The 19,483-nt window shown below is 33.5% G+C and overlaps 3 protein-coding genes across 3 annotated transcripts; all 3 read left to right on the top strand.

Annotated features, from left to right (window-relative positions):
- Nucleotides 1–1,398: 1,398 nt before the first annotated feature.
- LOC133202843 (uncharacterized) lies at nucleotides 1,399–5,946 on the top strand. The gene is made up of 3 exons (XM_061338719.1): nucleotides 1,399–1,952; nucleotides 2,378–2,481; nucleotides 5,310–5,946. The coding sequence occupies exons 1-3, from the start codon at nucleotides 1,399–1,401 to the stop codon at nucleotides 5,933–5,935; spliced, it is 1,284 nt and encodes a 427-aa protein (XP_061194703.1). The 3' UTR covers nucleotides 5,936–5,946.
- A 1,756-nt stretch (nucleotides 5,947–7,702) lies between these two features.
- LOC133202842 (XK-related protein 6-like) lies at nucleotides 7,703–11,427 on the top strand. The gene is made up of 3 exons (XM_061338717.1): nucleotides 7,703–8,289; nucleotides 8,538–8,734; nucleotides 10,787–11,427. Exons 1-3 carry the CDS (start codon nucleotides 7,703–7,705, stop codon nucleotides 11,425–11,427), a joined length of 1,425 nt encoding a protein of 474 aa, XP_061194701.1.
- A 2,364-nt stretch (nucleotides 11,428–13,791) lies between these two features.
- On the top strand, nucleotides 13,792–18,178 carry LOC133202439 (uncharacterized; the record flags this gene model as incomplete). Its single annotated transcript, XM_061338256.1, has 3 exons — nucleotides 13,792–14,126; nucleotides 16,331–16,515; nucleotides 16,964–18,178. Coding segments are annotated over 3 exons (765 nt in total), but the record flags the coding sequence as incomplete, so codon positions are not given.
- Between the last annotated feature and the right edge of the window lie 1,305 nt (nucleotides 18,179–19,483).

The raw sequence follows: 19,483 nt of genomic DNA, 5'->3' as shown, positions 1-19,483 counted from the left end.
TTCGGAAATAACATAGATTTAATAATAAGTGATAACTCGATTATATTAAATGTGCTTCCATACCGGTAGTTCCACAATCAGTGACCCTAGTATAAAGGTATTTCTGGGATATTCCTACTTTGGAAGTTTCTTTACTTGAATTGGATTATGGGATGTTGATTTCTGTACAGCGTGAATTGGATTCTGTATTGCTTGAATTGTATTACAAGATCTTAATTTCTATATAGCGTGAATTGGATTCCATATAGCTTGAATTGTATTACAAGATCTTAATTTCTATATAGCGTGAATTGGATTCTATATAGCTTGAACTGGAATACGAGATGTTGATTTCTATATACATGTAGCGTGAATTGGATTACGAGATGTTGATTTTTATATAGCGTGAACTGGATTCTATATAGCTTGAATTGAATAACGAGATGTTAAATTGATTTCTGTATAGCTTGAATTGGATTACGAGATGTTGATTTCTATATATTAATATAAATACATGTATTTTTTGTCTCTTTGTGGCCTTATTCATTCGTTGTCTAAAAGCTAGGTGCGTCAACCTTTTCACACAGTCCAGTATTATTTTGGAGTACAATATTAGATATAATACTGTACTCCTGAAAATAATATTGTACTAGACCAGTAAATGCTTTGAAATATGAGACTTGAGTTTTACATTATATCATGTGTAAATATTATTTTTATTAGACCACGCTTTTTTTCATATTCTATAATATTTATTTGTTTCTGTACATACTCTTTCTGTCTGTTATAAACGTTTTCAGGACCACAATGTAAACTAGTTCTCCAAACTAATTGTGCTATCCTGTATAAATAAAGGACATTATTATTATTATATTATAGACTGTAGAAACAAAAGAATGACGTCACAAAAATGTTTTAATTGATAGTAGAGTTAATACTCTTTATTTTTCCAGTCATTGTATTTGGTACACCATTAATTTACATCCTGGTTTAACAAATTTGATTTTATTTTACTGTCACTGATCAGTTCAGTATTAATAACTAAAATAATTATGATATAAATACATATTCAAAGTTTTAACTGTTCAAATGAAATGTTCGTTCTAAACCCTATAGGTTTACAGTGTAAGCCCACATAACGTTAATTTGGGTATAATTGAATGTGCTCGAGTATGTTAAAACATATATACATTACATATACTGTGCTTATACGTTATGTACACTCATCTGAGAGTTTTTAACAGTTTAAAAAGTTGATGTACTTTAGCCTATAAATAGATGCAAGCATATGAAAGCGCCTTTGACTAGTTCAGGTTCAGTAAAAGAATTGAAAACAGAAGTATACTCTCGAAATTTCCACTTTTGTTTTAAAAAATTAAGCAGGAGGGATAAAATAATATTTTCAACTAAAAATCAAAAATGAAGACGTCAAAGAAGAAGACATTTGAGACGGAGGAAAATGAAGTGGACAATATGGTTGGTTTTCGTGGAAAACAAAAGGATCCTGATGAGAACAACGAAACTGAGGACTGTGTCGATTCTGGCGGAACAACGACACAGAATGGGCAGAGTGATCAATTTAAAGATTATAAGGCGCCGAGGAGAATGCTGGGAAGTATGGTGGGGAACAGAGATGAAAAAGCCACCCTAATCATTGATAAGAAAGACACTGCTGAAGGTGACAAAAACGACATTCAACTTTATCCATTTACCGTTTTGGACTTTCTTGGTGCTACAGTTTCTATAACAGTATTTGCAGTTGACGTTATCACCGACATTCTACTTGCTCTGGAATATAAGGATCATGGTAGAACTGTGGAGTGTGCACTTACGTCATCAGTGGTGGTTGCGTCATTTCTGGTGGCGGGAACACTGAGTTCGATTTGGTATGTACAAGACGGAAGTGGACCTAAAGGAAGAATAACGAAGACTCTCTTCATCATAGTAGCATTTACATTTGCTACGATTCTTAGGTAAACATATTGAAATATCCAGATGCCTGTAATCCCAAAACTGTACTTGGATGCTATCATCAAAAATACCCTCTTCTTGTTTTACGTAACTTGTAAAACTCATCTGGGATACTTTTTGTCCATAGTTGGACTGTCATTTTAATTTCCTTGAAACATGAATATTTTCAGGTAGATACATAATGTATATTTAAATAAAACCTCTAAAAAGTTGTTTCCAAAATTTATTTTATAAAATCACGGAATATTAACTTGGAAGCGACATTTAGAGGTTCCATTTATATACTGTATACATTTCGTTTATTTATTTTTCAAAAAGAGAGAATTAAAGGTGAATTATGCGAGTATTGTAACCGTGAACCTCTTGTTTGGTCATTTTCTTCTTGTCAAACTGAAAATCAAATAAATTATGTTCCAATTTCTTTCAGAAAAGTCTCGTACATCAGACATGGCTATCTAAGTCGTAAGTCTACTGATAAACAGAAGCACTACAACAGAATGATAAAGGACAGATCGGATGCCTGCTTATTAAGTATGTTTGATGCCTTTGTTGAATCCGCTCCACAACTAATTATCCAGATTTACATTACGATCCACACCCCGCCTTAAGAAACTTTGTATTTAGGTAAGAAAAACGTCAGTTAACGTTGAACTATATATAGTAGCTAAACTGACTTAATAGTTAATACGAATAAGTTGAAAATATCTCAGAATAGTTATTTTTTTAAAAACTTTTTTCTGTGGACTTACAATTACTTTTAGAGGAAAATTTAAAATTTCGGCCCGGTTCATAAATAGATCCTATCAGAGTGATGATTTATACTAGGGTTTGATTTCCGAAGATTTCTTGATTTTACTTTCTTTGGAATGAAAAATTTAGAACACCACTTTAATCTCTGTATTAAATATGGATTTACTTCTCCAATGTTTACCCGACACTAATATTCAGTGTGTGTAATGCTTCCAGTTGATTCTCTCTCTAATGTCTTTGCAATTTTTCCCATTTCAAAAAATTCTTACTACGCACATTGTTATACCCCCCGCTTGAAAAGTCTAGTCGTCCGTCCGTCTGTCTGAACGTCCTTTGTTACATAGTGCCATTGTGCACCTCCTATTTTACTTTTTGATCGGACGCATATTTCGAGTTTCCAATAGCAAAACATAGACAATGCCGTTTTTAGCTCACCTCGACGAAGTCGAGATGAGCTTATGCTATACCCCCGGCGTCGGCGTTAGCGTCGGCGTCCCGGTTAAAGTTTTAAGAGCAAGTCCATTCCCAAGTAATATAAGCCCATGGATGATGCATCTAGGGATGGACACTACCACACATGCTTCGGGTGCTGGATCTCATCTAGATTTTCCAGATGGGTGACCATGTGAAAGTTTTTGGAGCATGTCCATTCCCAAGTAACTATAAGCCTTACCTTGACCAAACTTGCATGGATGATGCATCTAGGGATGTATGCTAACCAACCTGCTTCGCATGCTGGATTCGACCTAGATTTTTCCACATGATTGAATTTAAGCCATATTTTAACCAAATTACCATGGATGATGTAGCTAGGATTGGTCACTTCCAGACTTGCTTTGGATTCTGAATCTGACCTACATTTTCCTGAGGAGTGACCAGGATAGTTTTTTTGGAGTAGCTATATATATAACATTATGGCCTGTTATGATTAAACTTGCATAGATGGTGCATCTAAGGATAAAAACTTCCAGACACACTTTGGATGTTGGAACTGACCAAAATTTTCTTGATAAGTAAACAGGATAAACGTTTTTTGATCAGGTCTATTTCCAAGTACTATAAGTCGTACATAAACCAAACTTGCATGGATATTGATCTTGGGATGTACACTAACTAAAAAAAGAATATGATATGAAATTTGCCTTACCTATGTTTTAATGATTTTGAGAGGAACCCATCTCTTATCCGCAACTCCTCCTAATTTAATGATACTTTCACATAATCTTTGTTACATAGTGCCGTTGTGACCTCCTATTTTACTTTTTGATCGGATACTCATTTCGTGTCTCTCGTTGAAAAACATGGACTTTGCCATTTTAAATATATGGGAGGCGGAGGTATAATTGTGTGAGCTCAGTGCTCACAGTTCCTCTAGATTTTATTACAGTTATATGTTTTGCAGATTGGCATTTTGAGTGGTTTGCTACCGAAAGGAATATGGCAGTGGTTAACTTTCAACCCGCGAATTTTTTTATGCTCAAACTATTCTGGAGACATCTGTATTATGATATGTATTTTGTAGGGATGTCAAAATATTTATTTTCCTTCGTCGATTATTCGATTGCATTGTTCGAACAATAGTCGAATATATTCGGAACATTTCCTGAAAATAAAATTGTATTTGAAACTTCACTGGTACATGATTTATTTATAATTCAGAAACCCTTTTACTTAAATCTATTTAAAAAGTAACATCAAAATTTATGCAACGTAACGCGTGGAGAGCATGATTATTTGAATTTCAAAACCTAATTTTCCAAAATGTATGATTTCCCCGTCAATAGAATTAATAATTGGGTTTGTACATGCAGCCAGGTTTTATTTAAGTAAGCAAAGAAAAAAAATTGCCAGGAGATATTTTTTAAAGATTATTATGAAATACATTGAGGGAGGGGGGTTAATCTCAAACTATCCACATGTCAAGTGCCTGTGAAATTGTTAAACAGTTAGATACTGCTTATTCGATTATTGTTTGCTCTGGCTATCAAAATGTCCTTATACAGTTTAAAATGTAAGCGAATTGTTTTGATAATTATCGAAGTGTCAAAACATGTCACAGTTATGGTTCTTCCTTGCGCTTGAGCAATCTTAAAATAACAAAAAATAATTGGTACATGGTATAAGATCCAGTCCAATTTATAATTTTACAAACAAAGCCTAGTAAATTGATGGGTAATTAATTACAAAAACAACACAGGCAGTTACTGATAAATAATTCCCGCAGTACGCGACAGTAGTGAAGCACTTATAATTACTGTACTTTCTATACGTACATGGAAAATCAACCGTTTTTTGTTGAGGAAAATTTTCTTATCGACTGTCTCTGAGGAAAGACGGTTTCTCAATTTTGTGATGAGAATTCCATCACGTTATCACTCTTTTATTGCATTTATTTAATTATGATAATATTCGAATGTCGTTTCATTATTCGATCGTCGGTCCATTCGACTGATAGTCGAAAAGTCGACTATTCGTCGACATCCCTAGTATTTTGTTGAAATTGTTTTCTCCTGTCATTCATATGCAAAAGAGAGTATTCCTATTAATTTTATGTGTCAGTTGACTTAAATCAGAAACTTGAATAAAATAAAATAGTTTCCATATTACAGAAATACTGCGCTCTATCACCATAGCATCCTCTTTAGCGGGCGTGGCTTGGTCGATTACGGGATACAACAGAGCACTCCGTGTCTTTAATGCAACTTCCGGTTTGGCAGCCAATACGAAATGTGGAGCTGTGGGATACTTCCTCTGGCGAGTGTTCGAGATCGGACCAAGAATCACAGCCATTGTGATGTTGATTTCAATCGAAGGAAACGGTCCGTACTACATAATTTTTGGTGTTCTATTCCATTGGATGATCATGATAACTGTTGCTTTTTTCAAAAATGTGAGAGTTTATAGAAGAAAGCTACACAACATTTTATTCATTGTGTTCATCGGATTTGTGCAAATTGTATCTTTTATGAATTTGAGCCTAGGAAAATCTCGAGTTCTTGCCATAGCATACTACTCTTTGTTCCACGTGGAAAACGCTGTGATAGTGGCGCTGTTCGTATTTTGGGGTGACGTAGATAAGTCCAGTTTTGTATATTTAGCCACAGTATCAGTGGCCTCATCTGGAATCGTTTTATGTACTCTGTTCATGCTGATGTACTACACACTTTGTCACCCCAAAGTAGCACGTTCATGCAGAAGTGGCAATGGAGACGTAGAATTAGCAGAGCAAGCGTAGCAGTGCATCAGTTCAAAGGCAGTGTAAATACGAACATGTATCGGTGAACTGAGGACTACTGTACTTTTCAGGACTAGGGCATTTCCTGTTATACTTCCCCATGTTATCAATATAAATGTGCTAATAGTAGATTTGAATCTTCTTAACAAATACTCAGCTCATAATTCATAGAATTAATAGGATTCAAGAAATGCGTTTGGCATTGCGAATCTTTTCATAGCAATGATATACATGATTGTTATTATAACCAGCTTATATTAAATTGTCATCACTCAGTCGCTTGGAAGTTCTTTAAACCTATAACAGTGTATTTTGTTTAGAATTCTGTATATTTTCAATTATGAATAGCTAAGAAAAAAAAAGGATTGATATAATTATGTAATTATTTTACTTATTTTGAATAGAAATGACATAATTAAAATAGTAATTTCTAAAATATGAAGAAATCGTATCTTTTCTTTGGTATTTAAATATGCGACTTTATACCATTTTCTATATAAATCTACACAAAATTTTGGTCACATTTTATGACATTAATTTATTACAAAATCCTACAAAATTTCCATACTTACTCTGACAAACTTTACTCAAGTCATCTATATGAATATAAATTTATTAGATATATTGCTGGTATATTTGAAAAAACAAGATGTGTTTGTGAAACACTGATGTTCCCGTATGACGAAGGTTAAAGTTTCTCAAATGCAAGTCAAACTCCAGGTCAAGAGATCAAAAATGTTGGCACCCAAAGAAAGGTCTTGTCTCGAGGAATATACCTGTGGAATTTGAAAGCCCTAGCTCCAACTGTTCAAAAGTTGTGGTGAAGGTAAAAGGTCAAATATGATGGTACCCAAAGAAAGGTCTTGAAACAAGGAATACACATGTGAAATATAAAAGTCATAGCTCCAAGCAATCAAATGTTATGGGCAAGGTTAAAGTTTTTGCGGAGAAACAGACAGATGGACGGACAGGGCAAAAACTATATACCCCCGAATCTTCGATACGGGGGCTTATAAAAACTTGTGTTATTTATCCTTAATTATACCATTTTTCTGTGGAAAGAATTATTATGAATTAAATAACCAATCAAAAGTAAACCTTTATAATGTCTCTATGTACATGTACAAAGGATATAATTAATGCTTTTAAACTATTTGGAAAAAAAAAACAACTCTTTTGAACTTCTTATCATATCATCCTGAACGAGGTCGGAGAACATATAATTATTATTGTTCAACCTAATTTTGTCTGCAGAAGTTCTCACAGATGGCTCAGACAATTTAAATGAAACTTCCCAATCAAAATAAACATCAAATACATGTATACTAGTAGTTGTGCAAGCAGCGCAGTTGCCACTGAAAGATTAAAACATTATTCTGGTCCTATATAAATAAACAAGCTAGGCGATATGAAAGTTTTTAAAACCTATAGAGACATTGCACTGTATATATGAAGTACGAAACTGATTATCATAGTAATTAATATATCTAATATATGTTTTTAGATAGGAGTGTCTGTAATTTAAAATCTAATGCAAACTACACGAAATCTAAATTTCGACATTAAATCCCAATCTTGTTGTCAACATTGAATTCAGTGGGGCAGTACAGATAATATAGGTATACAAATCTATTCATAGGTTCCCCTAATCTTAAACAACTGATTTATATAGATTACAGTAGGAAATAGTTCTAAAACGAAACTCGCTAAATATTTCCATGAGACTTTCCCCAAACTAAATTTTAATTACAGACAAATTGTGACACAATGAAGGAGTTAAAATCAAAAAAGAAACAAGAAACAGGGAACAAGGATGAAGTAGACAATATGGTTGGATTTCGTGCAAAACAAATGAATCAAGGTGAGAAGGACAACCTAATCGGACAACATAAAAGTTATCCGGCTGTGGACCCTGTAGATTGTGTCGATGTCGGCGAGAAATCGAGAGAAAATGGAGAGAGTGATCAAAGTAGGAGAGAAATTATGCTGAGAAATATGGTGGGGCTCCGAGATGAAAACATCACACTTATTGATAACTCGGGTGATAACACTGCCATAGATGATAAAAACAATATCCAAATCTATCCATTTACCATTTTGGACTTTCTTGGTGTCGTTGTTTCAATAGTACTCTTTGTCTTTGACGTTGTAACGGACATTCTTCTAGCTATGGAATACAAAAATCACGGTAGAATGGTAGAGTGTGCACTCACGTCATCGGTTGTGGTTGCGTCATTTCTGGTGGCAGGGTCCTTAAGCACGGTTTGGTACTTACAAGACGGAAGTGGACCTGTAGGAAAAGTTGGAAAGTTTTTGTTTCTTGTTGTGGCCTTCCCATTTTCTACCATTATCAGGTAGTGTATCGCAGCTTTAAAATCAGTGCCATTTTGGATCACAGGGAGACCCTTAAATAACTCACATTCAAGAACTTTAGTCAGTGACTTTAAAATGTTTTACTTCTAAAGTATATATACACTGTTATAGGTGAAATTCAAAGATACTAGGATCTAGATACGTTATTCATTCGCAATTATTCTTTACGCAGTCCTTGTCTCATCTTATCCAAATTCGATACGATTAAAGCACTGTGTTCTTTTTTCAGAAACTTCTCTTACTTAAAACATGGATTCTTAAGTCGCAGATCCACTGATAAAAAGAAACATTACAATAGAATGATAAAGAATGATATAGATGCCAGTTTTCTACGGATGTTCGACGCCTTTTTTGAATCCGCTCCTCAGCTGATCATCCAGGTTTACATTGCTATCCATGACACGCCGCAAGAAGAATTACACTTACGTAAGTAAAGGGGAAAAAATGTTTATTTGTGCCAGAGCGTGTATTTCTCCTTCAATTATAAATATTAATTTTTCGAAATCAACTGATCCATCAAAGAATGAACAAAGCTGAAATTTTATTAAAATTGGTCAATTTTATGATGGAACGGGGAATAGGTAGATGGCTACATGTACTAGTATACCAACAACTCCAGGGATATATATCTATTCTCTTTCCGTTATTTGTATATTTTTAGTGTTGTCAACGAGTACCCGGTTAACCGGTTAACCGTCGAACGATGCGAGTATCGGTTAGTAAAACTGCTACTCGGTTACTCGGATATATAAATTTTTACATTTTAACATGTTTAAATCAGCAGGGAAAAGTGTAATTTTGTTTTTAATTTTCCTTATTTTATTTACTGTCATTTAACAATAGACTATAGACCTAGCGTTTTACAAATATGAACAATGTGTTTTGATAAGTATTTCACAGTTTATCTAATAGGCGGCTTTCATTGCCAAGGGGTATACAAGTTTTGAAGGCTTGAGTTCATTATAATTACTCCACACAAATCTGAGCTAGTCCGCAGTACAAGATTAAAGAGGACGCCGCCATATGCATCAAAATAATTTTTAAAAATGATTGAATTTAAATCCGTAAGGTGTAACATATTTTGGGAATTAACATGCACGGGTCGGACACCGAATATGCTAAACCACCTAAAATTGAAAATTAACTCTGAAACAAGCGATATATTATATAAACGACATCCCGCAAAACAGCAAACTATTACGGGGTGTTCGAGGAAATATTATTCAGAAGATACTAGTATTTAATACTGTGGGTTTGTTATTAGTCCCCTACCGGTGAAACCGGAGGGGACTATAGGTTTCCTCTGAGACTGTCCGTCCGTCTGTCTGTCTAGCTGTCTGTCTGTCTGTCCCACTTGGTTTTCCGCACTTTTTTTCTAAACGCTTGCAGATATTGAGCTAATTTTTGGTATGTGACTTTACCTTGATGAGTTATAGTTTAAGTATACATTTCGTTCCGCTTCATTGATTTTTGATGGAATTATGGCATTTTCAATTTTTAACGGGAACCAGATTACACTTGCCGGTAGGGGACTAGTATTGCTAATGCAATACTCTCAGAATGCTTGTTAAGAATAAAGTTCATAAGCAGTGCATTTGTGTTTTATATATACCGGTATATACAAATGATGATTTATATAGAAATGGTAACGATGTTACATATATAAAATGTATTTCAGTTACCATTCAGTATATACACCGCGAAAAAGGATGTTTGAGGCCTAAAGAAAAACCACCCGAGTAACCGGTTACTCGATCGGAAAAGTAAGCGAGTAACCGGTTACTAAAAATCGTCCGATTTGACAACACTATATATTTTATAGTCTCCAGCAAAATGTTGTGTTGTCTTTTGAAATCATTGTCAAACAGCAGTTATCGGCTGTTCATAAGTAATATTTTGCTGGGTTTTTTTTTATTTCTACATAAAATGTACTACACTTGTTGCATCCAACTATTTTAATAAAATCTAAAAGTTCTAGATCTGTTTTTGAATACTTTAATGCGTGAAAACTTAAAAAAATACTCTTAATGTGTTTTTAAATACAAACTGAAAATATCAACTCTAGCAAAATATTTTTTTCATACTTTTACATTTAATAGGACTGAAATCTAGGTGTTTTGAAGTGTATAGGTATCTCCCACCCCCACCCCCCTGGAATCTTAAATTCGTAATTTTCTTTAAAGTTGAATAGGAATAATTTTCCAGGAATCGTGACAGTGTCTTAACAAGATTATATATCATTTCCTTCAATGTAGCTTTAAAGGGTCTTTCATTATACATGCATCTATCATAGTTATCATGTAAGTTCGAATTTGAAAGAATATTTAATAATATTTATAAAATTATTATCAAAAACTCGAAATTTATTTTGATAGACATGTATGATTAAAAAGGTGTTCTTTAATATCTATTGAAGCAAGACTGATTTCATAAAAACTTAGAGATTATTTAAATTAATCAAATTTTGTTTAATTACAGAAATTCTGCGAGCTGTTACCATAGCATCGTCTTTAGCAGGTCTGGCATGGTCTGTGACGGGATACAACAGAGCACTGCGTATCTTTAACGCAACTTCCGGTTTGAAAGCAAACACATACTGTGGAGCTGTAGGATACTTCCTTTGGCGAGTGTTCGAGATCGGACCGAGAATTACAGCCATTGTGATGTTGATATCAATCGAAGGAAACGGTCCGTACTACGTAATATTTGGTGTTCTATTCCATTGGATGGTTATGATAACTGTTGCATTTTTCAAAAATGTCAAGGCTTATAAAAGAACATTACACAACATTTTATTCATTGTGTTCATCGGCTTTGTGCAAATCATATCCTTCATGAATTTGAGTCGAGACAAATCTCGAGTGCTTGCCATAGCATATTACTCTTTGTTCCATGTAGAAAACGCTGTTATGGTGGCGCTGTTTGTATTTTGGGGTGACGTAGATAAGTCTAGCTGGGTATATATAGCCACAATATCTGTGGCTTCATCAGGGGTTGTGCTATGTACTCTGTTCATGATAATGTATTATACACTTTGTCATCCTAAAGTTTCGCGTACGTGTACATGCAATCACAATGAAGAGATGCAAAATGTGTACAAACCTAGTGATAATGTGTGATTTCAGAATCAAAATTTACTGCACGTGTAATACGCGAGTAATTTATTAAATTATCAAAACATGACCAAAAAACATTTCTCTGTAATAAATGTTTTCTTTGACATTGACATTTCTCTATACTGCTTTATATTAAATGTATTGGAAACGTTTTTATTGGTGAATTCATTATTTTTTCTTCTGAAAACACTAAAGATAAAGGAGACGAATCTTAAGGTATTCCATCCATACTAGGTCTATATTACATACAGTAAGTTACTCTGGCATTCAACAAAAACATTTTTACCAAGAGAATCGAAAATTTCAAAAATATACATCTTATTACCTAAGGAGTAATTAATCAACGAAGGTTGCATTGAGAACTATGAAGATAAGTTAACTTTTAAAATGATAATAATGAAAAAAAAATAAATACAAAGAATGCAAACAAAGTTCATGGTGAAAAATCTTATTATTAAGAATAACATTTCAGTTGGAAAAGATTTTTTTAATTGGATATTTGGATAGATTTTTTTAGAATAGAAAAACAAAGGGAGATAACTCTACAAGGACAGGCCAAAATCATAATTTAGGGCATATTCAATCTTTACAGCATGGCCGTACGAACTCATGGGAGGGGGGGGGGGGGGGCTCCAAATATTTTGCCTTTCAATAATAACGTCTGATTACTTTTTTTTCCTTTGCTTGTCAAGGAATTTTTGCTTGGTACATAGTGCCTCCCCCCACAACTGAAAATGTTTGGCTGTGTCCCCTAACTGAAATCTATTACATAGTATTTATAATTGTCTAAATATATTGAGTAATATAACATTACTTTATATTGTGCAACAAAATTCATTGAATGGGCAGAATACCTTAAGGTCAGACGAGACGTTCCGCCATAATATATAATTTTTCCCAAGATTTTGAGAGTGACATTAACATGTCTCCTCGCAAAAAAATTGAGATGCATTACCAGGCAATTTTGCTAAATACCAGAGGATTGTATTTCCTATATAATCCTATTTGATATTACTCAAATTTCTTGAATCACAATTTTTGGTGTTTGTATCTTTTAAAGCAATTTGAAAAAAGTTTATAAATCACAAGATAAAAAGAATTATAAATATTTTTGGCACGTTACAAAGAGATACAAAATAAGATATTCAAGGAAGGTCTCGTCTGTCCTTAAGCTTATATATAAGAATGTTCAAATAATCCCAGGACAGGGAAAATATGTAATATCATTTTAAAGAAGAGGTCGAAAAGATATGAAAAACAGTTTTTCCCGAGAGACTGTATAGGCAATAAAGATACATTTCCTTTTTCTGAGATGGAGAAAATTCTCATGTTTATACCTGATTTTTTTTTTAAATTTTTCAATGAAAAAGGCATATTAAAATTTTTTCATTGATTTTACCTTAAAACTATGTCCGGAATCCAGATACACCTTGATTTATTGAACTATAATTGTAATGGATTATTAAAGGCACTCTTTTCTCAAATTTGAGAAATCTTTCTAGGCATTTTTCATTTACTAGATCTTGACCTACAGCCTAAATATAGCAGAAATCGAGTAATTTTAAAATATACAATTATGGACTCTTTCGGTGGTGAATATGGTTTGTTATTCACCAGAAAAATATCAATATTGACCGAGGCGAAGCCGTATAATTTAATTTTATAAACATAAAAATCATTGGAAGTTTTACTACTTGTATTTTTTAGAAAGTAATTATAAAGCCATTAAAGAGTGACGGAATAAAATTTCTGAATCTGAGGAACTAGGATACATGAACATGATATGGGTGATTCCTAAAATATGATCGGTACTGATGAGATACACATGGGTAATACATTTTTAACGACTAAAATCTATATGTTTGAGGATCTATTTGCAAGTATAGGAACATGGACATGTAGGTAATTCATTTTTTTCCTGAGTGTACACTTACTCGAAAATGTGTGACCGTTTTTGTCGGGGTACAAACTTTATCATGTTTACACGAAGGCCAAAGGCACTTGTGTTACATATCTTTCTTAATAAAAAAATATATATCACCCCATTACCTAATAAAAGTATAACCCCAGACCTAATACATGTATTAAAATCACGTCAAGTTCCTGAGACTAAGGCCGTCGTTTCTGGAAAGGGGTACAGGTGGGTCTGGGTACAATTGTAAATTACCTCTTTTGAAAATTTGTTAAGATATAGGTTATCATTTAAATGGGTCAGACAAGTTTTTAGAATATTCTCATAGAGTAATCCGAATTGGTCGTTAGTCGGTTTATGCCTCAACTTTTATATTACTTTCTCAATATCCGGAGTAAACAATGTGAACCTAGAGATGCAGGAATTTTTTCTTTCCCTAATGATCGCGATGATAACAAGACTGTAGTTTCATTGAAAAAATAATGGACGTGGAGGAAAAACATGAACATGAGGAAGATACTTTCAATAATAACTGGCGATACGTTGCATCACTTGTCGCCATCATTTTATTCTTGGTGTCATTCGACTGTGACATTATTTTGGCCACTGAGTACCACAAGAGAGAAATGTACCACGAGTTCAATGTTACAGTGTCCGTTATGATAGCTGCCTGTTTAGTTACAGGATGCCTGAGCACATACTGGTTGATTCAGGACGGAAAATTATCCAGATCTCCTCCTGGGTACTTCCTTTGTCTTCTTGCCAGATTTCTGATCCCAGGATTGTCAAGGTAAGCATGCGTGTTCAGTGTTTTCCCTTTATTTCAAAGTAAAGGGTTAGACATCAATTGTAGCAGCCTGCAGGCTTATATATATCAGTTTATGAACAAACTGTGGACCTTCCAACAATAAAATTCTAAGCTGTATTTGTATTGATTGAAGTGGTCAATTTGACAGGTAGTCGGTTCTTGGGAGAAAATACTGCATAGTGTTTACATGTACATATGTACAGCACTTCATTAGTCATTGCAATTTTCTGTAGTTGTCAGTAGAAGCTATAGCTGTTAACAGGATTTTATCAAGTTGGTTGTTTAAAAAAAAACTTTTGGTAAAAATAGAAAGAGGTTTTGGATTCAGTGTACACTCTCTTTCGAAATCAATAGACCAGCATTGACTTGATGAACTTTATCCCAATTCAGTGACTTCTCAAAAGAAACCAGATGCAGAAGAGAGACTTTAAAAATTGATTATTGTTGAATGGGTATTTATCACTTCTTGAACCGTGTACCATTGAGAAAATTTTACAGTTGTAGCATTTCTCTACATTAATGTGATCAAAAGAAATGGGATAAGTCAGTTGAGTACATGTACATATCAGTTTTCCTATATAACAAAACTCAAAAAAAAAAAAGAAATCTGAAAGGTTAGGAGTGACGAGTCAGTTGTCCGAGCACTTTGACTGTTAAATTCCTCTCCAACTATGACAAGCTTATTGGCTAAGCCTTGATTAAGGTTTTAGTCAATTCATTATGTTCGTGGACTCTTCAGAAGTCTTAAGAGAGAATGATATTGACTGTTGATCTCTAACTGCCAATTAAGAGAAAGGGATTTAACATAAATGGACATAAAGGACAGTATCAATTTGCATTTTATGGCTCTTACTTCTTTAAAAATAAACTTTAATTGTTCAGATCAAAGTCACAGTGGAAATGACAGAGGACAACATGTTTTATCAATGATGTTTATTTCAGATAGTACATAGTAATTCATTAGTAACCACAAAAATTAAATGTTAAAAAGGGGGATGACTAATCAGGGCCTACATCAAAATCTGAATTGTTTCTCTTTCCATGTGCTTAGGTGCCTGTCTTATTACAATTTTATCACGTTTATGTGAAAAAATAACTCAAAGGTAAAAAAAAAACTGGCTTCCTAAATATTTGTGTCATTTACTAATCAAATGGACAATCAGGGATGACTTCTCAATTATTTATCTTCCTACTGTTTGTCACACTCTCTGCATCTTTTTAGCTGCAGATCTGTAGCTCACTGGTTTGAAAAAATTGGCATGGACGGCTAGAGAACTACAGTCCAACCCATTGAAAAAAAGTTTATGCATGTATTTATTGCGCATAAAAAATGTATGCTGTTGTGAGATTTTTTTCTATATAGTTAAACTGCCATCTCGAAATATTATTAACTGTGCGTTCCTAACATATTTTTTTACTACTGTATACGGGGAAAGTTTTGACACCATTTTATTTTCGCCCCTTTTGCCCTACTCACAGGTGGGCGAATTTAAAACGGGGCGCATTCAAAGAACACATTATAATTCTTTAAGTAGAACTGTGATTGGGTGAATTTAAAATGGGGCAAAATTGCTTGCAAGTGTAAGAGGGTGAATAGCATGGGGCGAAAATAACCCTGTATACAGTATTTCCATATCAAATCATTCCCCTGTCCATTGTTAAAAGCCCTTTTGGGGCTGAAATTGAGACCATCAAAAATGCCCCTAAATATGCTGCTATTTTTGGTCGCAAGACCCAAATGTAAACTACAAGAGAAGTCGATAAAGATATAAGGAATTTTTTTTAAATCAAGCTTTTGTGCAGTTGAGGTAACAATTAGGTGAAACTAATCCAGAACCAAGCACAGCTTTTTGTGAGCAATAGATATTCCCTTTTTTCTATGGGTGGCACTGTAGCTCTATGGTCTATTCTTTTTTTCAGAGAGCTACAGTGTTCTGTAACTTTTGAACTGCTAGGAATGGAAAAATGATATTTACAACATGTTAAATGGTCTTAAATATGTTTAAGAAGGGTGGTGAGAGTTTAGTTTTATATATATATATAAATATATATATATAATTTGTCTTAATAGTGACTCTTGATAATTAATACTTTTTTCCCTTTCTCTTCGGTACATGTAGTAACTCAAAGCATAAAATAAAAATAATTTTCAGAAAAATGTTAATGTGTACTTTTATTTATTCTAGGGATGTGGACATTGTGAGTAAATGGTTTAGCAAGAAAATTCACACAAACCAAGACATTTTTTTACAAGCCTTCATTGATGCAAGGAGGTTAAGGTTGTATGATGCACTTATTGGGACCTCTACACAGTTTCTTCTGCAGGGGTCTTACTACATTGCCACTAGATCTGAAAGCGATATATATCTTTGTAAGTTGTATATATATTGTAGTCAAATATATGTATTACAGTGATCACTATTCCCTTTCAGTGCCTTTTGATTGTGATGCTTTAATAAGGCTGGTGGGGTGAGGGGATTTTGAGAATCTTTTAATAAAGAAAACTTTTCGCCCTGCCAGATTTTTACTGTATGTGTAGACCAACAGTATATGTTAACATTTCTAGATAGATGTTATTATATATAGTGTAATTTGTCATCAAAGGAGTCACAATTAAATGAATCATTACATTTTGTCCAAACGAGTGAAACTTTTTAACTTACAACATGCACAAAGAAAGACAACTCTGAAATATTAGACCTATTAAATATATGTTGCTGCTAAAATGTTGTGTTCTTTTGTTCTACTGGCTATGTTAATGTAACATACAGTAGGGAAAAAAATTACATTTAATAATGTTTTTTTTTAATATTTTTCAGCTTCCCTACGTCGAATGTCAATAATGTGGTCCTATGGCGTCATCATGTGGTCCTTAATGACATACATATTATCATCTGCTCCTGAAAAAGCAAGTGAAGAGAGGAGGGCAAGCATAATTGCCATACTTATTGACTTCTTTGGAAGAAAAACTACTGTGGCAGTTATAATCTGTTGCCATCTTGTTTTTGCACTGAATTATTTCTTTTTAAGTGGTTTATCAAATTACCATTCCACAAGTGTATAACTGTTTTTATATATGTATAATGTTGAGACTGTCAGACATACATTTTTTAATTTATTGATATAAATGAGGGTACTAGTGTAAATGCAGAAATTTATGATGTTGTTAAATTTATGTTAAATTTGTAATGCTATCTTTCATCTAGATATCCCCTGTGAATCAAAACGTTTGGATATACTACATTCAGAATTAATAATACACAATAATTATTACAGTATCCTGGTACAGTGGAAGTTATTCCCACTGATATGGTTTTTTGCTACTAAGTCATGTTATATAAGTTCCTTATTAGCTTGTTTTTAAAAAAATGAAATCAAAGTTTCGATTATAGCCCTTTACAACTTTAGCAAACAAAAATTTTGAAATGAAATACAGCTGAACTTCTGTATCTTGAATATAGATATCTCAAATACCATGGATATGTCAAAGTGATTTGGAAGTCCCAAGCACTTTTTCTTTAAGGTTTTTACACCCTCAATATCTTGAATCCTTGGATATCTCAAAAAAAAAATTTCGGACGAATTGAGTTCGAGATAACAAGGATTGACTGTGTTGTGATCCTTATTCAGGTTACACATGTACATGCATGTATACTGTACTTTAGGTACTTTGTTGGTCTTATTTTAAATTTTTTTTATGATCCACCATCTGTCTGTTCACTGATATGAATTTTTTTCCTTTAATAATGAGAATGATTTTCACATTATACTGCAAACCAACTTTAATTGGGGGCAACTTCTATTTTTTCTATTTGCCTACTTTGTTCATGTGTGGTGCCATATTTTTTTTGTTAGATATTAATCTAAGGGAAAATATTTTTTGAATGGTTGTTATTAGCAAGTGTTTTGAATCATTTGCTTATGTTGTTTTAAAACGCATTCTTACCTTAGATTATTTTCACAATTTTTACGACCTTAAATATTTGAAAAATGCATTCCAAATATTTTTCTTTTAATTTTATTTTTTGTATTTTATAGTTTATGGATCTTATTATTACTTATAGGTAATTATCACTTAAAAATATATGTAGTCATTATTACTTTAAAGGCTTTATTATTTTTTTACATGTGCATGTGTATACATGTAATCATCAGTAAATGAATACTAAATGAATTGACTACACTGCTTTCACTTTGCGTTTGAAGCATTGAATTGGGAAACTTAGTATCCACTGTTTAGTGGTTCAGACTTTATATGGGAATTCCCTGGTCAAATTACTGAAATTAATGTATATTCCTTCCAAGAAGAGGAAATTCAAGTTAGTTCAACTCATATATCTTTTTATATATCCCCCTCTCCCCCTAGAGCTAATACAGTTCTGCAGCTAGAGAATATTCAAAGGGACAAAGCAAGAAAGAATCATTTGATTATTGTTTGTAATTAAAGTACTTAAAATGATGCATGGTTCAAAACCAAAACCGATGTTGATTGGTCACAAAAAAGCACCACATAAAGGTGAAATTCAACGTAAATTCTTTAACCCCTACCCATTCCTGCATTTTTAGTGCACCTGAGCTGAAAGCTTGAGCTTTTCTGGTCACCCATTGTCTGGCATCCATCTATCTGTAAACTTTTCACATTTTCGACTTCTCAAGAACCACTGAGCCAATTTCAACCAATGTTGGCACAAAGTATCATTGGGTCAAGGGGATTCTGAATTATTTAAATGAAGGGCCAAGTCCCCTTCAAAGGGGAGATTATCAAACAAAGGCAAAAAAAAGGGTGGTCATTGAAAAAAATCTTCTCAAGAACACTGGGCCAGAAAGTTTGAAACCATATAATTGAGGCTTCCTGAGGTAGTGCAGATTGTAAAAAGCTCAAATCATGGCTCCTGGGGGTAGGGTGGGGCACAATAGGGAATCAAAAGTTTACATTGAAATATATTGGAAAAATCTTTAAAAATCTTCTAAAGAACCACTGGACAAGAGAGATGTAACAGATGTGAAAGCTTCCTGAGGTACATGTACATGTAGTGTTGATTGTAAATTGTTCAAATGGGCCCAGGGGTAAGTTTTACATAGTAATTTATAGGAAAAGATTTTAAAAATCTTCTCAAGAATAGCAAAGTCATGATTAGTCATATTTATATGGAAGCATCCTCTGGTATTGTAGAATCAGTTTTGTTCAAATCACGGCCCCTGGGTGTAGGGTGGGGGCCACTAAATGCTATTGTACAAAGGAAAACGTATGTTGGGGAAAATGCTGATGGAGAACAGCTAGACCAAGTGACTCAGATGAGCGTTGTGGCCCATGGGCCTCTTGTTAAAAGCATGGTAAT

Source organism: Saccostrea echinata, unplaced genomic scaffold (genome assembly GCF_033153115.1).
Source record: "Saccostrea echinata isolate AGI-Se365-2 ecotype Australia unplaced genomic scaffold, CSIRO_AGI_Sech_v1 ptg000047l, whole genome shotgun sequence".
NCBI lineage: Eukaryota > Metazoa > Mollusca > Bivalvia > Ostreida > Ostreidae > Saccostrea > Saccostrea echinata.
The sequence above is the reverse complement of the archived record's forward strand: the minus strand, read 5'-3'. Positions and strand labels throughout refer to the sequence as shown.